We start from the raw sequence: 25,599 nt of genomic DNA, 5'->3' as shown, positions 1-25,599 counted from the left end.
GAGATGCTTGGCTACAAGTTGAACAGCCACAAGGGGCAGTACCCTCCATGGAGAAGGAGGCTAGAGGGCAAGATCAAAGTAGCACGGAGGGAGGTTAGCCAACTAACGGAGTTGCAGAAAGGTGCGACAAATAAGGTGCCTAAGAAATACAGCAAGCTGTCCATACCTGAGGCCTTGGAAACTGCCAAGCAAAGACTCACAGCCTTGGCCAGCCGCTTGAGGAGGTACACCAGAGAGATAGAAGGCAGGAGAATAAACCAGCTGTTCTCCACAGAACTCTACTGTACTCTCAGTGGCAAGGGAACAATAAGAGAACAGCACCACCAAGGCTGGAGACGGAGCAATACTGGAAGAGCATATGGGAGAAGGATGCAACCCATAACGGCAATGCTCAGTGGCTAGTGGATCTGAGGGCAGACCACAGCGACCTCCCTGAACAGGGTCCAGTAACCATCACAGTGGCAGATATCCAAGAAAGGGTCTCCAGTATGAAGAGTTGGACAGCACCAGGGCCCGACATGGTTCACGCCTACTGGCTGAAGAAGCTGACTGCACTCCACGAGCGTCTGGCAGCACAAATGAACCAGCTGCTAGTTAACGAGAGACACCCGGAATGGCTAACTGAAGGCCGGACGGTCCTGATCCCCAAGGACCCCAAGAAGGGACCGGTCCCCTCCAACTACCGACCAATAACCTGCCTCAGTACTACATGGAAGCTCCTGTCAGGCATCATATCGGCTAAGATGAACAGGCACATGGGTCAATACATGAGCGGGACACAGAAAGGAATTGGCAAGAATACCAGAGGTGCAAAACACCAGCTACTGGTAGACAGAACAATCAATCAGCCGAGACTGCAAGACCAGACTGACCAACCTGTGCACTGCCTGGATTGATTACAAGAAGGCCTATGACTCTATGCCCCACAGCTGGATACTGGAATGCCTAGAATTGTACAAGATCAATGGGACCCTAAGAGCCTTCATCAGGAACTCAATGGGGATGTGGCGTACAACACTAGAGGCCAACTCCAAGCCCATAGCACAAGTTACCATCAAGTGCGGGATCTACCAAGGAGATGCTCTGTCCCCACTGCTGTTCTGCATAGGCCTGAACCCCCTCAGTGAGATCATTAACAAGACTGGCTACGGATACCGACTACGGAACGGAGCAGTTGTCAGCCACCTCCTGTACATGGATGACATCAAGCTGTATGCCAAGAGTGAACGAGACATCGATTCACTGATCCACACTACCAGGCTATACAGCAATGACATTGGAATGTCGTTCGGACTGGAGAAGTGTAGTCGGATGGTAACAAAGAGAGGGAAGGTAGTCAGAACTGAGGGGATTGAACTACCAGAAGGCAACATTGCAGACATAGAGGACAGTTACAAGTACCTGGGGATCCCGCAGGCAAATGGGAACCATGAAGAGGCCGCTAGAAAGGCTGCAACCACCAAGTACCTGCAGAGGGTCAGGCAAGTCCTGAGGAGTCAGCTGAATGGTAAGAACAAGATCCGGGCCATCAACACGTACGCCCTGCCCGTGATCAGGTACCCTGCTGGGGTAATAGGCTGGCCAAAGGAGGAGATAGAAGCCACTGACATAAAGACAAGAAAGCTCCTTACCATGCATGGAGGGTTTCACCCCAAGTCCAGCACCCTGAGGCTGTACGCTAAGCGGAAGGAAGGGGGCCGGGGACTGGTGAGTGTCAGCACCACAGTCCAGGATGAGACAAGGAACATCCAAGAATACATTGGGAAGATGGCCCCAACTGACCGAGTGCTCAGTGAATACCTCAGGCAGCAGAAACCCAAGAAAGAGGAGGGAGACGAGGAACCATCATGGAAGGACAGGCCCCTGCACGGTATGTACCACCGGCAGATAGAGGAGGTGGCTGATATCCAGAAATCCTACCAGTGGCTGGACAAAGCTGGACTGAAAGACAGCACAGAGGCACTAATCATGGCAGCACAAGAACAAGCTCTGAGTACAAGATCCATAGAGGCTGGGGTCTATCACACCAGGCAGGACCCCAGGTGCAGGCTGTGTAAAGATGCCCCAGAGACAATCCAGCACATAACAGCAGGGTGCAAGATGCTAGCAGGCAAGGCATACATGGAACGCCATAACCAAGTGGCCGGCATAGTGTACAGGAACATCTGTGCCGAGTATAACCTAGAAGTCCCGAGGTCAAAATGGGAGATGCCCCCAAGGGTGGTGGAGAATGACCGAGCTAAGATCCTGTGGGACTTCCAGATACAGACGGACAAAATGGTGGTGGCTAACCAACCGGACATAGTGGTGGTAGACAAACAGAAGAAGACGGCCGTAGTGATCGATGTAGCGGTTCCGAATGACAGCAATATCAGGAAGAAGGAACACGAGAAGCTGGAGAAATACCAAGGGCTCAGAGAAGAGCTCGAGAGGATGTGGAGGGTGAAGGTAACGGTGGTCCCCGTGGTAATCGGAGCACTAGGTGCGGTGACTCCCAAGCTAGGCGAGTGGCTCCAGCAGATCCCGGGAATAACATCGGAGATCTCTGTCCAGAAGAGCGCAGTCCTGGGAACAGCTAAGATACTGCGCAGGACCCTCAAGCTCCCAGGCCTCTGGTAGAGGACCCGAGCTTGAAGGATAAACCGCCCGCAGGGGCGCGCTGGGTGTTTTTTTTTTTTTTTTATATATATATGGACCTATGGATTCTTCGATACCCAACATCCACAATGACGGCGAAACAACTAGTAGCTCAGTGTTCCAACATTCGAAAGAAGGGACTGCTCTCACAGCTAGAGATTGATGAGGTACAACACAAATGCTACGGCAAGGAGGAGTCAGGAGGGGAGATATCATCACCCCCACCCGAGATTGGGTACATAGCCCCAAGTGCGATAGGAGAAGGATCGTTGAGTGCGAGAGGAACTGACCTGAAAAATAGGATCATGGCCAGGCTTGAAACCTGGATCCCCCGTAGCCGGTTACCAAGATTATGTGAAGTACCCTCAGAAGGTCTGCTAGATGATGTTAATGCAGCACTACGGACGATACCTACAACCACGATTACCGACACTAACAAGCTGATCTACAATACGGCAGCAGTGATCAGTGAGATGCTTGGCTACAAGTTGAACAGCCACAAGGGGCAGTACCCTCCATGGAGAAGGAGGCTAGAGGGCAAGATCAAAGTAGCACGGAGGGAGGTTAGCCAACTAACGGAGATACAGAAAGGTGCGACAAAGAAGGTGCATAAGAAATACAGCAAACTGCCAAGCAAAGACTCACAGCCTTGGCCAACCGCTTGAGGAGGTACACCAGAGAGATAGAAGGCAGGAGAATAAACCAGCTGTTCTCCACAGAACTCTACTGTACTCTCAGTGGCAAGGGAACAATAAGAGAACAGCACCACCAAGGCTGGAGACGGAGCAATACTGGAAGAGCATATAGGAGAAGGACGCAACCCATAACGGCAATGCTCAGTGGCTAGTGGATTTGAGGGCAGACCATAGCGACCTCCCTGAACAGGGTCCAGTAACCATCACAGTGGCAGATATCCAAGAAAGGGTCTCCAGTATGAAGAGTTGGACAGCACCAGGGCCCGACATGGTTCATGCCTACTGGCTGAAGAAGCTGACTGCACTCCACGAGCATCTGGCAGCACAAATGAACCAGCTGCTAGTTAACGAGAGACACTCGGAATGGCTAACCGAAGGTCGAACGGTCCCCAAGGACCCCAAGAAGGGACCGGTCCCCTCCAACTACCGACCAATAACCTGCCTCAGTACTACATGGAAGCTCCTGTCAGGCATCATATCGGCTAAGATGAACAGGCACATGGGTCAATACATGAGCCGGACACAGAAAGGAATTGGCAAGAATACCAGCAGCGCAAAACACCAGCTACTGGTAGACAGAACAGTCAGCCGAGACTGCAAGACCAGACTGACCAACCTGTGCACTGCCTGGATTGATTACAAGAAGGCCTATGACTCAATGCCCCACAGCTGGATACTGGAATGCTTAGAATTGTACAAGATCAATGGGACCCTAAGAGCCTTCATCAGGAACTCAATGGGGATGTGGCGTACAACACTAGAGGCCAACTCCAAGCCCATAGCACAAGTCACCATCAAGTGCGGGACCTACCAAGGAGATGCTCTGTCCCCACTGCTGTTCTGCATAGGCCTGAACCCCCTCAGTGAGATCATTAACAATACCGACTACGGAACGGAGCAGTTGTCAGCCACCTCCTGTACATGGATGACATCAAGCTGTATGCCAAGAGTGAACGAGACATCGATTCACTGATCCACACTACCAGGATATACAGCAATGACATTGGAATGTCGTTCGGACTGGAGAAGTGTAGTCGGATGGTAACAAAGAGAGGGAAGGTAGTCAGAACTGAGGGGATTGAACTACCAGAAGGCAACATTGCAGACATAGAGGACAGTTACAAGTACCTTGGGATCCCGCAGGCGAATGGGAACCATGAAGAGGCCGCTAGAAAGGCTGCAACCACCAAGTACCTGCAGAGGGTCAGGCAAGTCCTGAGGAGTCAGTCGGTTTCCTTTCTGCAAGTCCCTTAAGGCTGTGGGCTCGGTCACATCTGAACTAATGGCATGCATTCAGCTGGCAGAGTGCACCAGACAGCTGTTGACAAGGAAGAAAAAGTCCTTTGCAGCCTTTTACAGGACTGTCGGTGACACCAAGAAAGCATCCTGCTGCAATCCTGCTGAAATGTACTTGAAATCGGCTGCTGGCTCACCACAGTATCAAACACTCAAACTTGTTCTGGATCTTGGGCACTCGAATAACTTTGCATAAGTGTGATGTGAAAATTACCATCAGAAAACTGCAAGTCTAGTGTTGACATTTCAGAGGAAGCCTTTGATCATCCTGTCTGCCAACTGTTAACACTCAAACTTCAAAAACTTCACCACATCATGAACTGGCAGCAAACCGTTTAGCTGCACGTTTTCCAAAAGTTTACATAACCTTGACACCACCCTGCTGTTCCTGCTGAGAACATAAAATAGTTAAGATCTGACGGATTGGGCAGCAGGGGCGAGGCAGTTGAGAATCGAGAAGAAAAGTGAGAAAAGGAGAATTTGGAGCGATTCAAAAAGAAAGGGCATGATGGGGCAGGAAACTCTATCATAATCATGATCCTTTAAAAACCAGGAAGTATCCTGCAGGCCTCGTGAACATTTGATCTACTGAGACTACTGTACATCCAGATGAATACCTTCTACATTTAAAATAGCATTCCTGTTACCTTTTTAACCTAAATCTATCTTTTTTTTTTTTACCTAGCTTTTTCTGACTTACATCATTGGATTGGGCTGCTGTCAAGCAATATATATATATATATATATATATATATATATATATATATATATATATATATATATATATATATCCAGTGAGAAAAATCGCAGACGCCCTGCCCAACAGGGACAGGGAGTCGGGCTAAGACTAGTACAGGCACATATTTCTGCTTCTTCCACTTCAGAGGACAATACACTGGCTGCCACTAAATTCCAGTAAACCTACCTTACACTTAACCATTAGTACTACTTATCTAATTCAGAGTAAACTTAAACCAAGTCTTTTTCAAAGGCAGAAAGGAAGACAGGAGCCCAAAATACGACTGCAAACAGAGTTAAGTCCCCATAGAATTTGTATTATACTTTTGTGTGCAAACCCACACATACACAAAGCTAAGAAAAATAAAGGAGAAAGGACAGAGGAGGACAAAGAGACACAAGTGGAGTCGAGGGAGAGACAGGGAGACAAAGCGTATTAATGCACAGCTCATTGACTTTGCATAGCCTCTGGACAGAAATAAAACTACTGCCACTTTCACTATTAAATTCACTGTAGGCTCACAAAAACATAAATGTGTGCGGTTCTGTTTCTCAACACCTTCCAAGTATAACAAATAAAATGAGTTTTTAAATATAATTTTACTGACCAATTTTGATTTCATAGATATCTATTAACTGTCATATGCAATGTACATAAAATTCAGGTCATCCTCAAAAAAAACATGTATTTCTTTACATCTAAGGTCCAATTAATGTGCATGTTTTGCCTTCTTGTTTATTCCCTGATTGAATAAACTATAGCTCACTCAGATTTTCACTGTGTTTTCATTTAATTCAGTGTCCTAGAAACTCTTTTTATGATGTCATTGCTGTCAAACATTCTTGTGCTAAAATAAAATTAGGCACACAATATTAATAACCCACTATTTTTTCTTGCTTGACTTGCACTGACCCTATGTACCACTTACTTCCCCTCTGTGGAATCCAGAAGCTATTTGCCAATAACTGCTGAAACAGACTTGCTAACAGTCCTGGTTAGTGCATTCTGTGAGGTCAGTGACCAACAAGGCCAGTAATGAGCCAACACAACAAATACTAAACTCTGCTCCACATGTTAGACATCTCCATTAAAATACTAACACTGTACATTGTCTCAAGTTACATTTCCTAGTAACATTATTTTGAAATATGTGTACCAGAGATGCAGAGAAATGTGAAACACTCCTAATACAAAAGAAAAACATCCTAACAAATGTACTTGTAGAAAAATTGGTCTGAAATTAGACAGCTCAGTATTTATGGCAGGCTGACAGAAAAAGAGGAAAAGTCTCTCTAGAGTCTTTATTCTGTGCCCCCTTACTGATTTCTTAGTTTGTTGCATATTTGTCACCCTTATATGTACCAGATCATCATTCATATTTTATTTATTAGACAGAGGTAACCTGAGTAAGTACAAAAGACAGATTTTAAATGATGATTTAATTTAGGGGAGAGAAAAAGAAAATCTATCCAAACCTACATGTCCCGGTATAAAAAGTAATTCCCTGCTAAACCTAATAACTGGTTTTGGAACCCTTGGGAGCTGAAACAGCAAATAAAGGTTTGCAATAACTAGAAATGAGTCTTTCATCTCACTGTGGAGACATTTTTGCAAACTCTTCTATGCAGAATTGTTGTAATTCAACCACACTGGAGGTTTTTCAAGCATGAACACCCTGTTTAAGGAGATGCCAAAGCATCGCAATCTGATTTAAGTCCATGAACTGATGGACAGACATTCTCCTTCAGGATTTTCTGCTAGAGAGCAGAATTCATGGTTCCATCAGTTACAGTAAATCGTCCCAAAGCAGCAAAGCATCCCAAACCATCACACTACCACCACCATGTTTGACTCTTGGTATGACGTTCTTTTTATAAAACACTGTGTTAGTTTCATGTCAGACATAACAGGACTCCAACCTTTCCACAAATCCAGCTCCACAGAATCCTCCCCACACACAAATATCATTCTAATATTAAAATGTGTCTGATGATCTGAAATATGTGAGCGTGACAAATATGCAAAAGTTAGTGTGTAAGCATGCTTCCTGATGCATGATAACCTTGGCTGTAAATTAGAAACATTCACTGTTTTTCAAAATTGATGAGACCAAAAGGACCCCTGAATAATTTACACCACAGACGAACCAGCTCAAGAGGGAATTCAGTCTGACAGTATACTTTTTCCATACAGTCATACCCAGTGGAACAAGTGCACATGAGCCTGGTGATACAGTCTGACTTGTGATGAGTATATTGAATGATCCACTAGAATTCCTCTTCAGTATTTTAATAATATATAGGCCATAGACGTGGGGACTGAGTGGGAAGAAGAAAGGGACTTTTAGATGAGTTCCCGGACAGTATTTAAAAGAGACCACGTTTCATTCTTCCTGCAAAATTAAGCTTTACTTCTCATGGTCAGTGACGAATAATGCTCTTCAAAACCTGAAGTAGCAGTAAGAGCTTTTAGCCCTCTTCCAGGAGGTTCATTTATGTTAGCCTCAGTGAAGAGAGTGAAGGCTGCAGAGCTTCGTCAGGGAAAGTGTGAAAGCTTCTCAGAAGAAACAGTTCCAAACAGGAGAATAAACGTTTCTCACATTGAATGTTTAGTTGAATGAGTTTTTATGAATGTGTTTAAAAGCAAAAATTAAAAAACAACGACAGTTGTGGTTTTTTTCTTTAGTACCAAACGGACTCATATATCCTCAGCTGTCCTTTCCCTCTTACCCAAACTGGTCATTTTGTTCCTTTACAAGAGAGTTTTTTCCCCACTCTTAGCACGTGTTGTCGCCCAGGGGGTCATCCATATGCTGTGGGTTTCTTTCTACTATTGTAGGGTCTTTTCCTTGCAATATAAAGTGCCTTGTACATTGGCACTATATAAATAAAACTTAACTCAACTGACATATTTCTGACTTTCTGCTAAAACCGAAAAAACTGATGAATGGCAAATCATGTTTCATTGTCAAGTTCACCCACCCCTTTGCAGATAGAGACAGCTTCTTTGGACATCGACTTGGGGTAGGACACATTGTGCTCCATAATGGACTGGAACAACTCATCCTCATCTTCACCATCAAATGGAGGCTGTGAGTCAAAAAAGACAACACTAAGTGTGTTAGGACACACAACATATAAATAAATGGTTGCTGCTCTCTAAACATTTGCGGTTTGTACTTTCTTTTATAGACAAGTAAACTCAACAGTTTTCTCTTATGAATAAAAAGAGAGCAGAAAAAAACAGTTCAACTGAACAGAGCTACGTACAAATAAAGACAACAAGAACAATAAAGATATGAAAAAATATTATTAGTGGAGAATAAGTTTCATAGGAAGACCTTGCAGGGAAAAATGGAGTGGATGACCCAGCTCTCTTCCCCTGCTCACTGAGTTGTTATCATCAGTAACCATAATGTGGGTGTTTTGACAGTCCATAAAATGAATTATTCGTCATTTCCACTCCGCTGGCCTCTTCGACTAGAGGTAGCCTGTCTGCGTCATGCCCCCTTTACCCAATTTCACACAAGGCAAGGACAGAGGAAGGGAACGTCTGAATAAAGTCTTTGTTAATTGTTTAACAGCCACTTGCTCTCTGAGCTAATTAGATTAACGTAAACAATACAATTATGCTTTTGCATTTACTCTGGGCCTTTTTAAAGATGCTTCACTTTGACTCAATAATGTCTTAAAGTGATTTAAAGTCATTTTTGTACTGATTCGTTGATGACTATGACACTATGAATTGTTATATATATTAATAAACAGTGTATTAAGTTAAAACAATTTAACCAATGTGTGGACCATTATCATTTTCAGACTGATGCTATATTAGCATAACAGTAGATAATTAAGCTTCCCAAACACATCAGGGGTCAAAAAAGTTGGGTCAAGTTAGAATATTTTACTGGCCTAGCTTGCACACAAATTATAATTTGAAGGAAAGAGAAAGTCTTAACTAGTAACTCCAGATGCAGTACATGAAAACCTCCTCAGAAAGCTTCATGTCCACTTTCTCTTGACTTGCACTTATTCTAAAAGAAGCACTTCTGTACCAGCCAACATGTTATTGATGTGTTCACCTGAAGAATATTGACTCATGTCTCCTCGCAGCACACCATGCTGCATCCATAAATAAACAAGAACAGTAGTACTGTAAAACAAACAAGCTCACTATAAGAAGACTTGAACCAACCAGTGTTGTTTAAGAGTAGAATTGTGTCAAAATACTTTTTCACTCTAAAAATGTGATGTTTTATGTTATTAGGATTTGAGTTATTGTTCACAAAAGGACGGTAAGCCATAATATTGTGACTGCGTAAAGAGATTTATATACTGTATGACTCTAAAACTAAACCTAATACATTAAAAGGTGTCTATATTAATATACCACGTGTTTATGATGATCTGGCGTTGAGATCTTTACTAAGCATCACCATCTGAATTCATTTAGGCACCAGCAGAGCCGTGCTGCTTCTAAGATATGTGGGAAAAATGTAGGTGTGAGCAATCTGTGAGAAACCTTGTTTCTGTGTGAAGGTCTTAGCATTTTCTGTAGACAGCAAAGTTCCATTGTGGAGGTGTATGTGGGTTTGTACCACTTACCTGTCCTGCAAGCATTTCATAGAGCAGAACTCCATATGCCCACCAGTCTACAGAGCGACCGTATGGCTGATATGCTATGATCTGTGGAGGAAAAACAATAGCAAAAAGTTTAGCTCAGTTTAATTTAAACAAGAAGTCTCTGTTTAAAAAAATAAAAAAAATAGACCAAAGACAAACACTGACCTGCTGTTTTTCAACTGCACGGATAAGATTTGTAACCCTGAAGTTTACTCTATACTAAACCTCAACCTTGTCACTCAGTCACAGTTTAAAATTTATCAGATAGAATTTCACATTTTTATAACATTTGATTCTTTCTGCTGGAAGAATTTTATAAATACTCTTAACTTTGAATCCACATTTTTGATCACAATCTGTAATAAAAGGCTCTACAGCCAAATATTTTCAGCTATACTTTAAGAAGATGAGGTATTTAAGTTCGTCCATCTTGGTAAAATATTTATTTTTGTAAAAAAAAAATTAAGTTTGAGAGTAAGAAAAATATCATTAAGCATGATAACCTAGATCACAGCATTGCAGCAGCCTATTAAATATTCTCTAAATATATTTTATTGCTATACAAAACGACTCAAATTCTCATCTACATTTTTACATATTTTTCACAAAGGGCACTTTCAGAATATCCTTGATGAGATGCTGGGCAGTAAAGAAAAAGGACAAACTGAATTCCTGTTAAAATTCTACCTACATACATATAAAGTTTGACAGCAGCTTTTAAAATAATTACTAATAAATCAAAAGCTCAAAGACTGGATGTCTACTTGTTTTCCTCTTTGTACCATAATTAGACAGAGACAAGGTAAAGTTTAAAGCAAGAATATGATCAAAGCCATAAAAGCTGCATGAACCCTGAGTCGCCTACATTTTAAATCACCTGCAACAATCAAATTATTTTTTGCTACGGCTGAACAAAGACGATAGGAAGCTCATATCTTGTGACAAGAAGGGAGTACAGGGCGCGTGGGACAGAAGCTGATAACGAATTACACAGCAGTATTCGTACGCCAATTTATAAGACACGCTCAGAGCTACAAGAGCAGTTTTAATACAACGATGTAGCAGCGCATGAAGCTGAAAACGGTTTTATACTTTTCCAAACACTTTTGCATATTAAAAACACTCAACATTTATATTTTACTTAAATATTTGTTTTGTGAAGATAGACTACAGCTCAGGCTGTGGCATAAAACACTAAGAGTGTATACGTCTCCAAGGGGAGCTCTTAGGAGGCTTCTTTTGACTGTGACATTTCCTTGAATGACAGAGAGATCCTCTGGGTTACACTGTCATGGTTAAAGGTTAATGCTTTCGCCTGTTCTGGCCACAGTAACGCCACCCAGAAGACACACACACTGTAGTTAAGCTTTACACTCAGTGACACATCAAATCGTTGCAATGGTTTGATGAAACATTAACACGCAGGCATATTGAGATTACACATTCATGTACCGGTACATACAGATAAACGAGAAACATGAAAAACAGGACGATTTGGTGATCTTTGTAAATAAATAAGCTTCGGTGTGCAACATGAGTGCTGGCGTACTGCTTTGCGTGCTTTCCTGAATAACTTCTGACCTCTGCTTCACACATGCCGCCCTGGGACACTCCTCCAGCTTAATGCCACAACACATAAAAAAAGACTGGACACCATATTGTACCTGAGAAAAGGAAAACTAACACAAAAAATAGAGAATGTATGTACTGTATGTACAGCAACACACAAATATAGTGGACGCATTTTGTCTAGGTGGGTGGAGGCAGATCAACCTTGCATCGCAACCTTCACTGCATCACTTTAATGACCCTTGCCTTTCCCACAGGAGTCCACATACCTACACAAGCACACGCAGGTGGACAAACACCCCTCCAGCTCTGAACTGCAATGGGATTTTGCTGTCCTGAGGGTTGAATACAATCAACTGGACAAATAGTGTTTCCACATGTTTCCCCTCACACAAAAGTCAAGCATGTGTATAGACTTGCATGCATATGAATGAATGTGAATGTTGCTACAGCTCTGGATTTTATAAAAAGGAAAAACCCATTAATACAGCACAAAGATAATATCGTGAGCTGTGCTGTCACATTCAGTTTTTCGAGTATTTCCAGTGTTTGTTAAAAGATAAAGTACTGTGTTTACAAAGCAGCCATGTCATTATTTTTTCATAGTCCTTACACATGAACACCTCTTATATTAGTACGTCAATACTTGACTCTGGATATATCCAAAATGGATCTTGAGCGTAGCGCAAACAACATGGAAACCTTGCAAAACCTTTCACACGGTCGTGTAATTCTATAAACACGTTTTGCAAATCCCCCAGTTTTCACAACTCTGCAGACCGTGAAGATGAGGGTTATTTTACTCATGTTGTGTAGCTGCTGCTGTCTGAAGCTAACATCCTGGGACAGAGGTTGACTGCTATCACATATACTCAAGATAAGCTGCCAGCTGAAGCAAATAGCTTTACTCAGCTCAGGGAGATGATTGCTGTTTTGAATAAACAGATATGAGCTGCACACCTATGAGTAACTAGAGGAACTTCAAGACGTACTGCGTATGTGGAGCAGATGATTGAGGTGTCAGTAGTAAATAAAGTGCCTTTAATTACACTTAATTCTGTCTTTTGTCTTTTGTTTTCTGCTGGCAGGAAAGCCTTTTTTGCCAACAACGATGTTTGGATTGACACCTGGAATGACAGGCGAGTTCAGGTATCTAACTTTTTTTTTTATTACAAACTGCTTAATTTTGATTAGGCACCAAAACTATTTGATTAGAAGAAGATGAATATGGGTAAAAATACACACTTAACAACATATGATTAAGGAGAAAATGGAGCTCACCTACTGGGGTACTGTGTGGTACTGTAGTAACTCTTAATCAGTGGGCTGGACAACGTGCAAATAAGGTCCTTTCCTATTATTTCCAGGAGCTGTATGGAGTCACTTGTCCTTTCTTGTGTCCAAAGTGTGAAGCAGATTAAATGAACTGTCATTGATCGAGTAAGTGAATATGTGGGATTCGCAATTATGTATCCTTTCATTTTTTAAATCTATCCATAACTTATTTGATTAAAATTCTCTCAGGAACACTTTAGTGAACATAGGATTTTTATGCAGTAATGTATATTTAATGGCATTGCAGTGTTCTGGAAAGTCAGCAGGACTCCCTCACAGCATACATCAGAGATCAATGCCATTGATTAGGTCAGAAATAACATGAAATGATGGACCAGTGGTGAATATGGGTTGAGAAACAACTCTATCCAGACTGAAGTACAACACGGTCAGCGGTGCTGTCCTGACTCAGTTTCTACAAAAGGTGAGAGGAGGTGCCATATGAGAGGAGTTGAAAAGTAAAGTTGATGAAAAACAAGGTTGATTAAGCAGCTGCAGCAGTGAAAGAAGTGAAGACAACGACTTAAGGTAGCCAGGAAGGATGAAGTTTATGTTGTTATATATTTACTGTTGCAGCTCTACTTTCTTTACTTTCATTAACATCTTGTTTTTCTTTTGTCAACGTTGCACTTTCAGCTGTTTAACAGATTCTCGCTATACCTAAGAAGGTCATCACCAACCATGGTGATAGTTATGACTAGCTAATGTAACACAGTTGTTTTTATATAAGGGCTCAAAGCCGCCTACATACTACTTGGCCTCTTGTTTTCTCTCCTCTTCCATTTCAAGTGTTCGATGAATCTGAGAAAATATGCATACTGTTGACCTTTCTGAGCCATTTCTCACTCTTTCTTTGTCACTGCTAAGGTGCTAATTCCCAAAGTAGGTGGGTTGACTAATTTCACCATATTACCCTTTCACCATCTTGTTCTATGTCGTCTACACTTGCTGATAACCACTCAAATATGGCAAAAAAACAAAAATACTGCACTGTGTTTTTAAATGAACGGATGCCTCCAATCAAATAGTTTCGAAATGTTTGCTCGCTCCCAAAAATCAATGTCAAACTGAATAATGTTTAAATGATGAATATGTGCATGTTTAAGGAGGCATGAAGCACGGTGCTATGAGAAGGTGAAAAGTGATAAGCTTTAATCCTTGGCTTTCTTTTGTGCTATGGTGAGAGGGCAGGAAGGTGCAGTAGGGAAAAGACCATTTCCCTGATCATGCTTCAGTGTTTTAATGAGCTCAAGGGTCAAAGACTCCACAGTAAGAGGAAACCTCTTGGTAAAATCCCTGAGCCTGTCTGTTCAAATCCTTCTCCCTGCAGGAAACATCCCGACCTTCGTTCTAACCCAACAACTGCCAACAAATTCACTCTGTTTCATTTAAGGTTTGCACTTCCACTGCTGAAGTCATTCAATATGCATGAAAAAGGAATCATTCCTTATCCTTGTAAACAGAAGCTCTATGAACATTTACCAAAAAAACCCCCAAAACTCATTTTTGTTTTCTCATCAAATCTTAATTATAAAATTCTACCCATTTACTAAAAGGGAGCAGTTTTAGCTAAAATAGTAAATTAGGTTAATGCCAGCCAACAAATCACCGAAGGACCTATTGTGACGAGGCACATTTGTTCCACTGTGTCACTGAGATTTGACCTCCCAGACTCCCTTGTTGTGTGCAATAAGCGGTTTAAGCGTGGAAAGAATGAAGACACATCAGGTCAATGTAGCAAGGAGATCTGCAGCCTCATGTCGGCTTGTATCATTGGAATGAAAACAGAGAGGAAGAGAGACAGAAAGAGGGAGCGAGAAAAAGGGGAGGGATCGATTAAAAAAAGAGCTCCAGATGGCATACGTACAATTAGATACAGGATGTTTTGTGCTCATTAGTTATGAAATCAAATATGTAGATACCCATAGTCTAAAAAGGGGAAAATTGTTGCTGTGTCTCATGTGATACTATACTAATATACTAATACAATAAAACATGATTTCTTTTATTAGCAATCATTACGACGTTGAAGTTGGAGAAAGAGATGGAGGAGGAGTCAGGGAGAAAGTTGAGATTCGGCGAGATTAAGACAAGCAGAAAGAGAAAACAAGGAAAATAAAAAATCAGTAACAGACTGTACAGATCAGTTTCAGGCCATCTGCAGAGAGCTGCACTAATGTGGTGCTGCTGTGACTTTCTGCCCTTGCCACCCATCGCCCGTCTGCAACAACACCGGCGGACAAACACAGTTTCAGGCACCGTGACCTTGGTAACCACCGTGACTCCGAACCACCGCGGTAAGTTTAGATCTTCAGATTTCCACCAAATCTGTATGCTCGTCTACCTTAGTGTTTGGAAAAAAACCTGATACCTGCATTAAGTTTTCACTCATTCTGCCAGGCAGCCAGTGATGGAGAGTCTGTGCTCTCTTCCTGCTTTATATTTTGCTTGTTGTACAGCTGGGAGAGCTGATTCCCTGATCATGAGTGAAAGAGGGCAGGAGAAAAAATATTTTGTTCTTTCTTTTAGACGCTTAAACACGTTAAGTGTTTAGATTTTATAATTTGTCAGCATGTGTGTATTCATTTATGCACCTCTGCTCGTGACCTGAAGAGCCTGTGTTTCTGAGTATATTTTGCATGTGTATGTGCGCTTGTGCACGGGCATTGCTGCAGACATCGCTCTCCCATTAGTCCTAATGCTACATGACAGTTCTGGATCAGACTGCTAGCTATTCAAGGCTACTCTGCTCACCACAGACACACAAGTTTGCACACAAGTACCAACCTATGCCCCTATAACCCTTGCTCTTCATGCACAGACGTGCAGTACAATGCACAGTACCACCCTCACGACCAACACTCTTACAGCGTGCTACATGAATATTTGCTGTGCCGCTGCTGCTGTATCCCTCTGAGGGATGTGTGTGCTGTGGAGCAGATCAGCGCACATCAGACCTTGCTTTAGTGGTCTGTTTTTGAAAGCATTTCTTGGTACTGTATGTGCCTGTGCTGTGGATGGTTTCATTCACTGAGGATATTAATGAGCAGCCCTGGGGTTTACATGAGCATCCTACGGTGCAATATAAACAGCACCTTTCACGTGATCACAATGAATTGTGAGCTAAATTCAGTATTGAAATGCTCTATGACTGTAGAGGCATGTGAGAAAATGCAGTTATATGAAAACCTTGAATATGTGAATTCTTTGGTATCCCTATAACAAATCCTGATCACGATAATTTAGCATTGTTTCAACGCCACAGCCTACCTGAGTATCGTTGTTGACCATGTCCATCTCTTTAAGACCACAGTGTAATCATTTTCTGATGGCTGCTTACAGCAGAGTGATGCACAATGTCACAAAGTTCAAATCATCTCAAACTGGTTTGACACTGTACAGTCACCAACCCTCATTCCAACAGAGCACCTCTGAGATGTGGTGATATGAGAAATTCACATCATGGATGTGCAGCCAATAAGCAACTGTGTGATGCTGTCACGTCTCCATGAACCAAAATGTCAGAGTAATGTCTCACAAAGGCGTTTCTGAAGGAAAAAAGGAGTCAAAACAGCAAAAACAACGTATACCTAATAAAGTGTCTGGCTTCTTTCACCTGCTTTAACTCTGTTGCCAGGAGGATATGAATAAATTGTGAAATTATGATGTAATTAAGAGCAACCCTATTGAAAAATTGCAATGTAATGTAGTGTATATGGAGCATAATGTAGAAAACAGCTGCACGAGAAACTGTTTTACTCCTAATGCTAAACCTAAAAGATAATATAGAATTCTTATAACATTTTTATTGCAGTTAAATATATAAAATCGACAGACCTAAACTGCTGTCTGGACGTTTTCAGGCTGCCACCTTGTCTGCAGCATCCTCACATATTCATGCTCGCTGCGTTTGTCTCATCTGCTGCATCTTTCTCGGTTTCTCTTTTTCACCTTCTTCTCCCCCCCCTGACTTTTTTCTCACATCTCACTCACTTTTCCAACCATGGATGAAATGATTGTGTGAAACTACTAATAGCTCTTTTTCTGAAAAACACTAGTTTGGGGTGTTCGGTAATTGGCCGAGGGTTTAAATTGGAATTAGAGATGCCAAAGCATGTGGCCGGATGACACCTCTATCATGAGTCAGGGTTGCTATTTCAATCCTCCAACTTTTTGAAGAACAGCCACAAAAATATCTAAACAACAAACATTTCCTCTGTGAACCCCCTAGACTGGATTTTAAATCAAACAAGTTGTAAGTGATGTGCAGTTTTTCCAACTTTGATTCAAGGGGTTTAACAAAGAACTGCATTAACTGAATTACAGCTATTTTTATACACAGAACTTAACTATATGCGCCTGTTACGATCTGACAAAGATTTTTTTTGTAAATAAATGTATTTACCTCATGAAAATATGGAAAATCTAAGTGTTGTTCATATGTATGGTTTATAGTAAATTAATAATGTATCTTACATTAAATTCTCCCTGCCTTTGTTGAAATGTCACATACTGACACATTACAACAGAATATCACCTCAGAGACTGAAAACTGGGTCTTCTTTAATGATTCAATGTATAATAAAACATTCTGACACCAACTGCTTTGCACTCCAGAGACGCGTCAGCAGAAAAGTAGACACCCTTTTCCTCCTGATGCCACACCGCACTGGGAGACGACTACAGCACACAGGAAAACAGCCTGTGTCAGGCAACTCCGTAGCCTCAAATACTCTCCTGAAATGGACCCATTGTGAAGTCAATGTTTTTTTGATTCTTTCCTTTTATGTCAAGTTACAGTTTGTTTTGTCTGTCTGATCCTTCGCCTCTCTTCCTTGCTATCTCTTCTTCTCTGTGTCAAAGTCACTGAGGTGTAAAGTCACATCAGTGTGAGCATTCCTGCCAGACGGGAGCGACCGATGACTGCCTATATAGGTCAGAGTAAACAGAGCCAGCAATAAATGTGTTCCTGAACATATGAGCGTGTGTGTGTGTGTGTGTGTGTGTGTGTGTGTGTGTGTGTGTGTGTCTGGGCAAGCTGCAGGATAGCAGTAAAAGTAAGGCATCCTGTCACCTGTGTACTGTTAACCAGGGACCCACTTCCACAAAGAAATAAACTTCCAGACTGGTGGGTTGTATTTGAGCTCCTGTGTGTGAGAAAGTGTGAAAACACTTCTCATCTCACAGTTGTCTCAAGCATATACAAAACTGCACTAACACAGCAACAAAGTTATACAATCACAATATGTAATGCTGTATGGATAGCTGACATAACCACTATGAGGGACTCCCCTTTGGGAATCCTCTGTCAAGAATATAAAATGTGTCACACAAGAGAGGCTTCCATATCATTAATAAACATATAATGAACTTTATAAATCCCATATTATGCTTTTTCTGTTTTTCCTTCCCCTTCAGCTATTTCTTTGTCAAGGCTGCACCAAAAGAAATTCTTCAGTCACATCCTCTCAGAAAACACTGACGCTGAAACGGAGCCCTGACTTTTTGTTCCATTACTCACCTACGTCACTATTTAACATATCGGTATAATGGCAACCAGTGGCCAAGCTGGGATAACATCGAATACAACAAGGAGTTTCCACACCTAAATCCAGATGCACCAGGCTGCATTGCAGTCCATTCCTTCTTCAGTTAGAGCTGCTTCCATTAATGCCATCCCTGTCAGCTCAATTATTTTCTGTAAAATGGTAATAAAATGTGATAAAACTTGATGAACGCTCTAATTGTCTCGGTGTCCTTCATCTGAAATGACCAACAGGTGTTTTCTCAACCAGTGTCATGTCCACATTTAACACCCTCTCTTTCTCTTCTCTATTGTGTGTACATTGTTTTTTTCCTTTTTCAGAATAAAAGACTTCACTGAATTTGACTTCGTTCCAAACAGATCAGTCGCACCACACCCGCTGAAAAGCCTGACATCACAAATCACTACAAAACTCATTAGACAAATCTTTGAACAGCTTTTGGGGGACAACAAATGAACAGAATGCCCCGTGGGTGTTACTTCAGGTCCAGCAAAAGCAGATTCTGTAGGAATGTAGAACACAGAAAAGGCCAGTGTATTTATTTGTAGTGGATTCTTCTATCAGAAACACTTTAAGGAACACCTCGTCTCACTTTACCTTGTAAATGTCACCACTGTGAATCTAAGTCTCTTTAAGGTCACTCTCCAGCTAGCTACAGTGCTTTGGAGTGGGTGGATACACAGTGCAAATGTTTAACTGTTAAGACTATTAAGACTCAAATGGTTGGGTTTCTTAAGCTTAATAAAAACAATATATGCATACAGATGCATAACTATGTGTTGATGCCCTATTTAACCTGTGAACACATCATGTGTGACTGTCATCAACATGACTGTGTGATAGTCATGTGAGTGTAATCAAAAAAATAAAAAGTGTTTGAAAATATGTGTACTGCATGCGGTGCTATGGAAACAGTAGCTACTCCGGCCCCATACTGCGTCATCCCTGGCTGGTGCATTAGTGTCAGTCTGACTCGAGCGATCACAGCGTGTTCAGCCTGGCATCGTGGGTGGAATTAACCTCTCAGTCTATCAGAGAGGCTTTTTAGAGAGAATCGATAATCCAGCCCATCATTAAATAGAAGCCAGCTAACTGATAATGGTCAGAGAATTGGAAAAACTTAGTGCGTATGAACTTCTACAATTTGCACTGGTTGCATTAAATGAATCAGAGGAATTATTCTTTTTATGCTAAAAAGGGCTTACTTGCATTTGCTTTGAATGCAATGTGTTCAAAAATACAATAACAGCAATTATTAACAAAAAAATGTAAATACATATTTAAGAATGATTCAATTCAGCATTAATTAATAAATGACTAATGCACCCGTTTGCTGTCTTTTTTTTTATATCTTTGTTAATAATAAGACTTTTTCAATTTTGCAGCATATATTATGTACACTGGATATATGCTGCATTTTTTCTGTTTGTTTCACCTGTTTTAAGAATAAAATAGTATTTAAATGAGTAACACATCTTTTAAGTGATAATAGTAGAACTTAATAATCCTAAATTGGATCAAACACACAAATAACAGTAAAATCAGCTGGTTATGAGCAGGACGTTCCTTCATGCTACAAGGGAAAGATGTAGGGAAGACATAAATGCTGCTCCTACCTATCTGGGGGGCACAAATACTTTCCAACCAAAAAACAAAAGATGTAGCTAATCAGCTACAACCATCCCCAGAGCTGGATCTTTTTGTATACACAACTGCATGGCAGTTTCACACAGAACTAACCTCTCCAGCACATTTCACTCAAAAAATCATCTATTTTACAGCCTTAATCATTAAAGGATATTTCAGATTTAGCAATGGATGAGCCTCAACCTGTTATGCATGTCTCGTTCTAACCCTACCCATAAAAGAGGGAGAAGCACATTAACAATTTCTTCTAATTTCATTTATGAATCAAAATTTGAGTCATCCCAAAGTGAGCAAAAGGAAAATAGGTGTTAGCCTATTCACCACACCTGGCTTAACTCTTTCCCCCATAAACATTTGTCGACCTCCCCAGTACCCTTAAAGATGATCTAAAATAAGTAAACATGTGGTTTGACCATTCTTAGAATGCTTTCAAGGATAACTGCACAGGCAGAGACCACCCTCACTAACTTCTGATGCACACCCAGTCATTTTGTTCTATAAGTGGGCCTGAAATATAACAGAAACTGCTAAGTTCATAAAAGAACTTCAAAGATTACTAGCAGGCTTTCAGTGGGTAAAGACTGAATGTAGCTTGAACTTCAATGCTATCAAACCAAAGTAAATGAAAACCAAAAACTTTCCCAGTAGCGTGTCTGAGCCATCTTGTACAGAAACCAGCCTGTATAGTTTTCCAAGAAGGAGAAGTCATTTCCTTTTTAAGTTTGGTTGGAGCCAATAATTAAGACCTGAAAAGAAGCAGCAAGTAGGCCCAACAACCAATCCTAAGGTAGGATCCAGTCTAACTGCTAAACAGCTGATGAGCTGCAAAGTCAAAGAGCTGTCAGAAACAACAGAAAAGGAAACACTTAAAATCTAACAACATTAGCAGTGTGTGTGAGTGCGCTGCTGGGTAACTGGATGCATATATGGGCTCATAGAGTCTACTGGTATGTTTTATTGAGAGTTTGACTTGTTAACCACAGAACCTGCTGCCACATAGTGTCTTTTTCCTTTTTGTGTATTTAGACAATGCCATTTCTTCCCAATTCTGTGTTCTTGAGGTACCAGTGTGGAAGTTTTCATTCCTGTGTCTGACTATTTTTTAAGGTAACAAGGTATTCAAGAAACGGGCTTCTAGTTTTTCATGGAAACACTCACACCTTACAGGCTTTGCTTACTGTTCATTTCATAGCATATTTTATCCCAAACAATTTGTTTATTTCAGCTTCCAGTTTTATTCAGTTTGAGACAAATATAAGCAGGTTTATATCTAGACTAAGGAGTACACAAAGGAGCAGTGCACACACACACACACACACACACACACACACACACACACACACACACATATATATGTTTTATCAGTAATCAGAAGTTATCTGTAGGTGATTTAACATATCACCCAATCTTAGAAGAAGACATTAAATGTGAAATTTGTAAATATAAATGTAACCAATGCGCCTTACAAATCAAAGAGAATTAAAATATTGAGGTATCCTGGTATGACGACCACAACTGTGATGACAAATGGTAAGGTCAAACTGTCACGTTAAATAAATGTGGCTTTCAATTAAAAGAAATCCAAGAAATGCTTGCTCACAAGAAAACCCCCTGCCTGTATGTTTCGGGTTCAGTTTGGACTCGCCAGCGGACACGCTGGGTGTCGGTCTGACTGGGACACTTACGTCATCAGAGAGAGCTCGTGTATATGCGTTTGTGTGCGTTTGTGTGCGGGCCTATCTTGTCCTGAGGCAGTGACCTTAATCTGGAGCACAAGGGTGACACAGGCTCAGACCAGACAGTGACAGAAATGAATTCATGCAACAGAAAAAGCACACGCGCACACAAGTACACGCTTTACATCTGCGGCTGTACTCACTTCTGGAGCTATGTAGTCTGGAGTGCCACAGAAGGTCCTCGTGCTGACTCCTTCTGTCATGTTCTCTTTACACATGCCAAAGTCAGCAATCTTAATGTGTCCCTCAGAGTCCAGCATCACGTTGTCCAACTTCAGATCCCTGAGGAAGCAGGCGGGAATTCAAAACATACCTTCAGAAGCTGACTCTTCCATTAGTGGTTGTCTTTTATGATAGGGTTATAAAAGACATTTACTACATCACAAAGGATGTTCTTAGCTTAAAAGCAACCTAGGTATGTATACCGTGTAAACCTTTTAATACTCACCTGTAAATGATTCCTTTACAGTGCAGGAAGAAGAGACCAACAGCGATCTCTGCTGCATAGAACCTGCAATGACAACATTCACATATTTACAACTGCTTAAAACCGAGCCTTCAACCTCAGAACAAACAGTTCCAATACAGCATGTCTGTATTATTGTTGCAGCTTATGCTTTACTGTTATTAGACACTAATGTGATCATAATACAAAAGGGGATAAAACCTAAAGGCTTAATGTAAATTCTCAAATATAATTTTGACTGTAACCACAGATTCATTTTACAGCCGAATCATAGAAACACACAGATAAACTGATATGTCTTACACTGCCTGAGGTTCCTTGAACTTGCCCACTTGCTGGATATGGTACATAAGGTCTCCACCATTCACATACTCCATGACAAAGTACAGGCGGTCCTGTGGTCATGCAGAGAGGAAAAAGGTGAAAGAAGAGTTATGAGTGTGTGAGAAATCAAGAAAAAATAATAATAGGTTCTACGTAAAAAACTGTCGAATTTCAAAATATGTTTACATTTCTATTCGTGGTAAAACCTCAAATCAGAGAAATACAGTCTTGACGTCTTGCCTACCCCCGCTGTCTAAGTTGTTCCATCTTTCCTGCTACTCTTTCCATGACAAGGTGACCCAAATAGCCCACAGCAAAGCGCTTCATGGAAAATGAAAACACTCAACACAGACATCTGTCAGGAAATATTCTCTTTGTGTTCTACTGCTGGTCCCTTACTGCCCGTGACAAGTTTGGCCTGACCCCAGTCCACATGTGTTTGATGGTCTCTTACGAACAAAACAATAACAACAGACCCATGGAGACAGCGCAGCTGAACCTTCCACCAGGTCTGACACCAAATGTCACCACTCTTGGCAAAGCGGGCTTTACCCTGGACTGTGTGTGCTGTGACCCTCACTGTACTGCAATGACAGCGCCTTCAGCAAAATGCACATTATAGCTTCTCGACCTCTCTGCGCCTCTGATATAAAAAGCCTCCTTGTTTTCACTCAGTAAAGGGTTTGACTTCAGTGGATCCGATGTTGAGAGCGTGCTGTCTTAGCAGAACACTGTGTGGAACTCATGCATTTAAGCTAATTATGTTTTAAAAAGACAGCTGCTGTGCAGATTTATGAAACTGGGCAAAAAATGAAGTAAATCTGTTTTTATCATTTATTTTATCTCTGGTTATTTAATGTGTAAAATAAATAACGTAATAGCAATAACAATTAGAATAAGAAGTAGTCCTTTTTTGTGATGCAGGTATGATTTTCTTTAACAGAAATATCTTGAGGATCACAGAAAACTCAATCGGGCCATTTCACGATTGGTGTCACTATTTTTATTTTTATTAACCTGAATGTATTTTAGGGAAACAGTCAAATCAAATGAAACATTATCTAAGTGTAAAGATTTTCTGTTTAAAAAACAACTCAAACACTGATCAGTTTCAAGAAAATGGACATATTTAAAACATTTGGACTATTTCCCAAATTTAAAACATTCACATAAAGAAAATGTTCGAGTCGCAGGAAAAGGTCTGCACAGCAAATGTGAAACTAGACAAAGAGGTCACAAAAGTGTAGGAGTAAGTGTGTTTTTGTTATTCTCTGTACGCGAATGGGTGTGCGAGTATGTGTATTCATGAATATGCTATGAGTGATGCCAAGCTGTGTCTCTTCCTATTTCCTCTGCCTTGCCTGCCAGTTCAGCTCTAATCAGCTGCTATAGTTTAGCCCGGCCTCTCTCAGAGTCTGGATGCTGGTAGACGTTCATTTGCAATTTACAGATTTAACAAAGAGACATTCAGATTAAGGAAGCCATCGACTTCTTTTGCATATGGACTATAATAGATTTGCAGAGTTTATGCAAGTTCACAACACTACTTACTGAAAACATTTTACAATTTCTTTAGATCATTACATTTACTGAGTACAAAAAAGAGATATTAAGGGTATCAAAGATAACTTTGGTACCCTTTGTAACAAAGCCTTTTGCTTATTTAAACAGAGAGAGAGCTCACCCTTTAATTGGGGTTACTTTGTTCCCCTTTCACTTTTTTTTTAATTGGACTTGTCATAAACGTCCTTTGCTGCCTTCTCCAGCACTTTATGACTAAGCTGTTTAGCTAAAAGCCGCTTGCTGAATTAATTTGACCTGACTTGACCTCGAGTGAGTTATCCTGGTACATCCAGAAGCCTTTTACCTACCACTGTCTGGAAGCACGAGTGGAGGTATGTGAGGAAGGGCGGTTTGTCCTGCTGGGCCAGGACTCTCTTCTCCACCATGGTACATTCAACATCATCATCCTGGATTACCACATCCTTCTTCAGAATCTTTATAGCATACAGCTCCTCAGTAGTCTTCATCTCTGCTAGCATCACCTTTGCAGAGACAGAAGGTGGCCAAGTAAAAATCATTTCCATGTAGAGTACAATGCACTTTGTTCTTCCAACTTTGGATATCGCGCACCTTGCCAAAGCTTCCCTTCCCCAACACAGCTAGGAAATTGAAGTCGATGAGTTTGACCTGGTTTAGGCTGTTTGATGGGAGCTGGCTGGAGTGGCTGTCATCAGTCTCAGTGATCACCTTCTTAGTGGGACCAAGTTTGGCTTTCTACACTCGGAGTAGAAAAAAATAAAGTGTCTGAAGGTTAAATGGTTATAAGAAAAGCATATAACCTAAAGCGGCTGCAATGTGCAATTCAGAAAAGACAATGATCGTGGATACCTAAAATGTTAACCTTGATAAAATGCATAAAACTTGTTTTTAAGCAAATAAAAAAATGGCAGAACATATTCAAGCTTCTTCACACGTTTTTGCCAATTTTTTAAATTTATGTCTACAACCACTAAAACCATTTTCATACTGATGAATATTCAATATGTGTCAATTCATTTACTAAAATAACACAAAATATCCTTAATTGATTTTTCTGTTTACCTGCTGTATAACTTATACTTGCCATTAGCTCACTATCTGCCAGAATACACTGACTGACAGGCACAATTCAAGATTAATGAGATCAAGCAAAACTGATGTGCCTTTTTGGAGCTCCTATAATACAAAATGACTCGGTAAACCCGATTGAGATTTGCAGTTGTCTTCTTGTCCAATTACTGTCCAATAAATTACTCTAGCTATATTAACAAATTGCTATCATTTAAACAAAGTAAAACAGTGCTGGTGGTTGTTGTCAGCATAAAGCGAGAAAGCTGAAATGTTGGATTTGGAAAAAAACCAAAAAAACCCAAAAAAATCATGCAAGCATTGTTTGTCACATCTGCTTTTGCTGTGAGAATCAGTTAATCATAAACATCATTGAT

The 25,599-nt window shown here is 41.0% G+C and overlaps 1 protein-coding gene across 2 annotated transcripts in view; it reads right to left on the bottom strand.

Moving 5' to 3' along the window:
* The window catches only part of prkcaa (protein kinase C, alpha, a), a 143,966-nt gene that overhangs the window by 16,501 nt on the left and 101,866 nt on the right, over window positions 1-25,599 (bottom strand). For both annotated transcript variants that reach the window (XM_004539207.5, XM_004539208.5), the window contains 7 exons: window positions 24,746-24,889; window positions 24,484-24,657; window positions 22,592-22,683; window positions 22,271-22,333; window positions 21,966-22,104; window positions 9,972-10,052; window positions 8,349-8,456 (listed from right to left, as the gene is read on the bottom strand). In XM_004539207.5, coding sequence (XP_004539264.1) covers window positions 8,349-8,456; window positions 9,972-10,052; window positions 21,966-22,104; window positions 22,271-22,333; window positions 22,592-22,683; window positions 24,484-24,657; window positions 24,746-24,889 — 801 coding nt within the window. The remainder of the gene's footprint in view (window positions 1-8,348; window positions 8,457-9,971; window positions 10,053-21,965; window positions 22,105-22,270; window positions 22,334-22,591; window positions 22,684-24,483; window positions 24,658-24,745; window positions 24,890-25,599) is intronic.

Source organism: Maylandia zebra, linkage group LG6 (assembly GCF_041146795.1).
Source record: "Maylandia zebra isolate NMK-2024a linkage group LG6, Mzebra_GT3a, whole genome shotgun sequence".
Taxonomy (NCBI): domain Eukaryota; kingdom Metazoa; phylum Chordata; class Actinopteri; order Cichliformes; family Cichlidae; genus Maylandia; species Maylandia zebra.
This window is presented reverse-complemented; position numbering and strand designations above follow the sequence as displayed.